The 6728-nt window shown below is 62.3% G+C and overlaps 1 protein-coding gene across 1 annotated transcript; it reads left to right on the plus strand.

Annotated features, from left to right (window-relative positions):
- Positions 1 to 2908: 2908 nt before the first annotated feature.
- LPXN (leupaxin) lies at positions 2909 to 6646 on the plus strand. The gene is made up of 9 exons (XM_064714547.1): positions 2909 to 2972; positions 3727 to 3830; positions 3943 to 3998; positions 4205 to 4310; positions 4385 to 4534; positions 4618 to 4791; positions 5530 to 5611; positions 5803 to 5951; positions 6032 to 6646. Exons 1-9 carry the CDS (start codon positions 2960 to 2962, stop codon positions 6296 to 6298), a joined length of 1101 nt encoding a protein of 366 aa, XP_064570617.1. The 5' UTR covers positions 2909 to 2959; the 3' UTR covers positions 6299 to 6646.
- The last annotated feature ends 82 nt before the right edge of the window (positions 6647 to 6728 follow it).

Here is a 6728-nt window from a genome sequence, read left to right on the forward strand (position 1 = left end):
CGGGGCGGCGGCGGCGGCGGGGCCGGGACGGCCGTGCTCCACCCTCGGCCGGGCACGCCCGCCCCCGCCGCCCACGGCCAATCAGCGGCCGCCGCCCGCCTTCACGCGCGGCCCCTGCGCCCCGCCCCCTGCCCGCGACCACCAATCCGCGGGCGGGACTCGGGGGACGGCCCTGCCCCTCAGGCCCGAGTGCCCCCGCCCGCCGCGCTCACTCCTTTCCCCGCCGCTCTCGCGCCGCCTGGCCAATGGGCGGCCCGGTCAGGGAGGGGCCCGCCCCCCCACCGCTGAGCGACCAATCAGCGCGCTGCTCCCGCGCGCGCCCCGGACTCGCGCCGCCTCTCGCGCAGGCGCTGCCACGGCCGCTGCGCTCGCGCTCCCGCTCCCCCCCCGGCCGGCCCCGCTCGGCGCCCACTCGAGCGCGGCCCCCGCGGCCGCCGCCCCGCAGGCCCCTCCGCCCGGACCGCCCGTCCGCCGCCGAGCCGCCGCCCAGGCCCCGGCTTCGCAGGGCTCCCTACCGCCGCCGCTGCCTGCGCCCCCTCCGCCTGCCCCGGGCCCCTTTGCCCCTCGGGCAAGGCCTGGCAGGGGAAGCCGTTCGCCGCCTCGCCCCACGCGGCTGCTCCGTGCCGCGGGGCTGCGGCGCCACCCGTAGTACCGGCGGGGCCTGGCGGCCGGGCCGCTTTTTGCTACCGCTTCTCCTTTAAGAAAAAAAAAAACGCCCCGTCGGGCGGCGGGTGAAAGTCGGTGACAAAATGGTGGCCGGCGCAAGGGGGGCGGGGCACACAGCCCTGGCCCCGCCCGCTTCCGTCCCGCGGCCGCGCATGCGCGGGGCATGCCGGGAGTTGTAGTTCCACAGGAGCTGAGGGAGCGCCCGTTCCCCGTTCCCGGCTGCGTCTCCGCCGCGAACGGCGCCGGGGCAGGAACCCCGGGAGCGGCTGTGCGGGGACACCCGCTCCCGTGGTCTCCAAGGCCCGAGTCCCCCCCCAAAACAACTCCAGCAACGCCTGACTGTTCCACAGGAACTGCACTAATGCATTGAACCCACACAAAACCCCAAAACTTCGCCCCCGCTGACGCTAAAGGCGCCACCCGGGAGCGGGTTTGCTCATGGTCGCCACTCTTTCCCCTTCCCTGCTGTCCCAGCCGCCTCGGTGGCTTTTGGACCGAGTAAGATGTGACACCAGGCCAGGACCTCGGGGAGCAGGACTGGGGTGTGCTCTGGAGAGGAGGGTCTGGCCACTCTTACCCAGTGCTTTATGACAGGAGAACAAAGGGTGACACTTACCCAGAACAAGGTGTTCCTCATCCTCCCTCGGGAGACAAAAAGCAAAAATCGCCGGGGTTCAAAGAGCCCGCAGCGTTGAGCTGGAAAATCCTGTTTGCTGAACTGGTTCCCAGCAGTGAGAGGGCTCCGAGCGCCTGCTGCTCCCTTCTGCTTCTGCATTTCAAATCCTTTCTGCTTCTGCATTTCAAATCCTGAGCTCTGCCATGTTCCTAGAAAATAAAAGTGTGTCCAACAGTTCCTGAGAGTGTGCTAATAAACCTCCGCACTGTGGAGAGCCACGTTCCCCTGAGCCAGACACTGGGAAGGAGGAGAATGTCCTTGCATTAAAGAAAACTTCAGGATCCTTGCACAGGGATTCCTCCTGTCCCTGCTTTTTGTCAGCCCCTTGCCAACCTGTCCCTGCCATTGTCATGACCGATTCCCCCTCTGCAGGCAAGGCTGGGGTCACTTCATTCCTGTTGGAAAGGGGAGCAGAGCTCAGGGCACGACACAGCTCAGCCTCTGGCCTCTGGGTTCTGTAAGGACAAGTTTTAAGTTATTCCAGCTCCAGATGCTCGTGTGCACTCGGGCTCACACATCACTAAATCACTGAGAAAGCTAAAAATAGCCCAAAACCTTCCGCAGGCAGGAAGGTTCTGTGGAGTGCAGAAAGGGAAGGCCTGTCACCAGGATCCATGGCCGAGGCAGCCCCAGCAGTGACAGCAGCAGCGCCTCCTCTGGGCTTTGGGGGGCTCTCAGCATTCCTGGCCTGAAACAGCCCGGACACTGCGGGTTGGTGGCCCCGGGGCCTTTTCCTGAGGCGGGGCTGGCCTGGATGTCCCTGCTGTGAGCAGGCGACAAAATGGAGTCAGGAATGAAGTGACCCTGAGGTGGCAGCTGAGGGGCTCAGCAGTGCCCAGGAGCGGGGCAGGGCAGGGCCAGCCTGACCCCTGTGGGTGCTGGATGGAGTCTGTGGCTCTCAGCCTTTGCTCCCGAGGTTTTTCCGGCTGGGCTAAAGAGGAGCCAAGCCAGGACCTGGTGACGCTTTGTCAGGGCTGGTGGCCAAGGTGACAGAGATGTTGTTGGTCACTCACCAGGTGCTGCCTCCTGCAAACAGCCAAACCAGAGCCCAAAGCACACACCAAGCCATGTGCACCCACCTCTGGCATTAACATCCCCCAGTCCCTTCGAGCTGTTTCCACATCCACTGCCTGCTCCCAGCAGTGCCAGGAGATTTCTCTGCCAAAAAGGGATTTGCTGTTACCTGGGAATCGATGACGAGGCTCCAGAAGCGTCCCCCAAAGGCAAGGCTTTGCTGGAAGGTGACAGCACTGCTCCATCATGCTGCCACAAAGCCATTTCCACCAGCACAGGGACACCGTCCCTTGTCACATGTGGCTGGTGGCTTCTGCACAGGGCCTGGCTCAGCAGGACATCCACGTCCTGGCTCCTGGAGCTCCATGAGCAGCCCCTAGGCCTGTTTCTCCCCCCTGCAGCCCCAGCCTGGGCTGTTTGTGGCTGCCTGTGCCCCAGCTGTGCCCGTCACACGTGGTGTGTGCAGCCCACAGAGGAAACCCTGGGTGACAAACCCCGGCGCGGGGGGCGGAGGCGAGACCGGAACAGAGCAGGCGCAGCCTCCGCTGCCATCGCAGCACCTCGGGGGGCTGCCCCAGCCCTGGGACCCCACACCGAGGCAGGATGGAGGATTTGGGTAAGTTGGGCCTCTCCAGAGCTCATCCTGCAGCCAGGCCTGGCTTGGGGTCACATTTTTGGCTACTCCGGGGAGCCTCTTCCTTCCTGTACCTCAGGGCTGGGAGGGGATGACGCTGAGGGGCAGCCCTGGAGCCCTGCTCCCTTCTGTGCCTCCCCCACCCCAAAGGAACGATGGGGTCGGTGGTTGAGCGAGCACTTGGCCAAAAATGGAGCCATCCTGAGAGCAGGAAATGGGCTGAGGCAGCGCCACAACCCTGGCTGCACCCAGCGGGAGCTGGGAGCCATCCCTGGCCTGGGCTGGGAACTGGGCTCAGGGGAGCAGGCTCACTGCTGGGGGCATCCCCCATTCCCAGCAGCAGGGACAGCCAGGGCAGGGGGATGAAAGAGGAAAGGGAAAGTGCTCGGCTTACCTTGGGGGAAGTGATGCTCTGGACACGCAGGATGGGCCCAGGGTGAGCTTTTCCTTCCAGGGCTTATGCTGGGCCAAGCTGGGGACTGGCAGAGGTTTCTTTGCTGGCCGGGGATGGTGTGTGGGGGCAGGACTCTGCCCCACTCTCACTCCTTGGGAAGGTGGGCACATCCTGCACTGGGATAGGGGCCTCAGGGAGGCTGCTCAGGGCTCCTCAGGGCGGGTAGCTGGCCAGCAGGACCTGCTGTGACACTCCTTTTGCTCCTGAGATTTTGGGAGTGGTACAAGACAGCAGGGTGGGCAGCTGGTGGCTGTGGGGCCTGACCTGGGTGTCTCTGTGCAGATGCTTTGCTGGAAGAGCTGGAGCAGAGCTCCTGCCTGGCCTCCAAGGACTGTGCACTGCAGGGACCAAGCTCCTGCCAAGATGCCCAGCATGGTGCCCCAAAGGTAATGCCTGGGCACAGAGATCCCCCAGCTCATGATGGGGCGGTGGAGCTGGGCAGGGGAAGCTGCCAGGGGAGCACCCTGAGTGCTCTGCCACAAGGGTTTGTCCTTTCAGGTGCCACTGCCACCTCGAGCTCAGCCTCCAGGAGAAGGTTTGGATTCAGTGTACAGGTAAAAACAGCCATGGGAGGGCAAAGCCACCTGGGGCTGTCTGTTCCTTGCTGGGATCTGCCATGCAGGGTCACCTGGGACAGACTGTATCCTGCAAACCTGCACTGTTCCCTGTGGTGGCCTGTGGGAAAGGGCTGTGTGGGCAGGGGTGGAGGGTCCTGACTTTGGGGTGGACATGCAGCATCTCCCCTCTCTGCCATGCCCAGCACCCCTGCGCCGGTCCCAAAGCCGCTGCTCCCCTCAGCCCCGCACACGGAGGCCGCCCGGCAGCTGGATGAGCTCCTGGCTGACCTGGGCCACACGCAGAGCAAGGTGAGCCTTGGCCCTGGGGCACCGGGCTGGGGCTTTGGCCCTCACCCAGACCTCACCATGCTCCTTCCCAACAGCTGGCAGTGGCAGGGCAGGGAGCCGGGGTGCCCACGGAGTCCTCGCTGGACAACATGCTGGACAGCCTCACGCGGGACCTGCAGGAGCTGGGAATCGTGGCCGCGCCCGCCGGCATCTGCGCCTCCTGCCGCAAGCCCATCGCTGGCAAGGTGAGTGAGCCCTCACTGCCAGCCTGGCACCCCTGGGCATCCCCTGGAAACGCCCTCACAGCCTCCGTGCCTCCTCCTCGCAGGTGCTCACAGCCCTGGGCAAAACCTGGCACCCCGAGCACTTCACCTGTGCCCGCTGCGGGCAGGAGCTGGACAAGAGGCCCTTCTTCGAGCAGGGCGGGCGGGCGTTCTGCGAGGAGGATTATCACCAGGCCTTCTCCCCGCGCTGCGCCTACTGCGCCGGCCCCATCCGCGAGGTGAGGGAGGGAGTGAGGGAGTGAGGGACCCACTCCCAACCTGAACTGATCTCTGGTATCCCCATATGCAAGTACAGTTTCAACCAAAACATTAGACCGTGACTCTAAAGATAGAAGTTAAACCCTTCTTACCTGCCGAGGAGAGGTAAAACCAGCGAGAACTGCTAGCGCTTGTATCTGAGTATAAAACCTAAGTCTCCTGACTTTCAAAGGATAACAGTAATCCAATGGTCTTAGGAGCCACTCATCTTGGTGCAAGTCCAAGTGAAAGTAATGGACCTCTCATTAGTCCTAAACACATTCATACTCTTAACCCCAGTAACTCTCTCCACCCCCATCCTATTTCCACTTCTATCCAACAACCTCAAGAACACCCTCAACACAATTACAAACACAGTCAAAATCTCCTTCTTAATCAGCCTAATCCCAATAACAATCTACATCCACTCCAGAACAGAAAGCCTCACCTCCTTCTGAGAATGAAAATTCATTATAAACTTCAAAATCCCCATCAGTTAAAAACAGATTTCTACTCCCTTACCTTCTTCCCCATCACACTGTTCATATCACGATCTAGCCTACAATTTGCAACATGATATATGGCCTCGGACCCCTACATTACAAAATTTTTCACCTACCATTCTTCCTAATCGCCATATTCATCCTAATCATTGGCAGCAACCTGTTTGTCCTGTGCCCCGCCTCCCCCCAGCCCCCTCACCTCGGCTTTTTCTGCAGAAAGTCCTCACGGCCCTGGACCAGACCTGGCACCCCGAGCACTTCTTCTGTGCCCACTGCGGGAAGGTGTTTGGAGATGAGGGTACGTGCCAGGGAACAAGGGTGGGGGTCCTGCCCCCATCCCAGGTATCCCTGCTCTTGCACTTATCACCCCATGTGAGAGCTCCCCACGGTCTCTCCCTTGCCTCCTGTCCTGGGTAGTACCACCATGTTCCACTGTCCCCAGTGTGAGCCATCCCCACGTGGGTGCCCATCCCAATCCCCTCCCTGCAGGGTTCCTGGAGCACAATGGGAAGCCGTACTGCCACCAGGACTTCCTGGCCATGTTTGCCCCCAAATGCCAAGGCTGTGAGCGCCCTGTCATTGACAACTACCTGTCAGCCCTGCAGGGTGTCTGGCACAGCGAGTGCTTCGTGTGCACGGTGAGTGGGACTGCGGGGATGGATGCAGGTACTGGGGGTGTTCCCAGGGCCACACCAGCCTTCCTCTCTCCTTCCCCCAGGAGTGCCTGACTGGCTTCACAGGCGGCTCCTTCTTCGAGCTGGAGGGGAGGCCCTACTGCGAGCTGCACTTCCACCAGCGGCAGGGCACCATCTGCCACGGCTGCGGCCGCCCCGTCAGCGGGCGCTGCATCACGGCCGCGGGGCGCAGGTACCACCCCGAGCACTTCATCTGCTCCTACTGCCTGGGCCGGCTGCACAAGGGCACCTTCTGCGAGCGCGGCGACAAGATGTACTGCCAGCCCTGCCACGACAAGCTCTTCCTCTGAGCCCCAGGTGCCCAGCACAGCCTCCCTGCCTACATGGGCCCAGCATCAACGTGCCTGGCACTGTATCTGCTGACCCAAACGCACCTCACATCCCACCTATCAACGTGCCTGGCACTGTATCTGCTGACCCAAACGCACCTCACATCCCACCTATCAACGTGCCTGGCACTGTATCTGCTGACCCAAACGCACCTCACATCCCACCCATCAACATGCCTGGTGATGGTCCCGCTCAGCCAACTGTCCCCAGCCTTGTGTCTGCCAAGCCAGGCATCATTCCTTGTCCCCCTCCCTGGACCTGATGCAAGACATCCCTGGCACTGCTCCCTGGACCTGATGCAATAAAATACCCAGTACTGCCTTCTCTCTGCTTACTGGTGGCTTTGGGGACAAGGGTGCAAGGCAAGGTGGGAGGGCTGGGAAATACCAC

Source organism: Zonotrichia leucophrys, chromosome 5, assembly GCF_028769735.1.
Source record: "Zonotrichia leucophrys gambelii isolate GWCS_2022_RI chromosome 5, RI_Zleu_2.0, whole genome shotgun sequence".
Lineage (NCBI taxonomy): Eukaryota > Metazoa > Chordata > Aves > Passeriformes > Passerellidae > Zonotrichia > Zonotrichia leucophrys.

Bases quoted from the DNA above. Each gene is read 5' to 3' on its own strand.
- LPXN (XM_064714547.1), top strand. The intron at 3,999-4,204 runs GTAAAAACAGCC...TGCCATGCCCAG, and splicing joins GGTTTGGATTCAGTGTACAG to CACCCCTGCGCCGGTCCCAA. The intron at 5,612-5,802 runs GTACGTGCCAGG...CCCTCCCTGCAG, and splicing joins GAAGGTGTTTGGAGATGAGG to GGTTCCTGGAGCACAATGGG.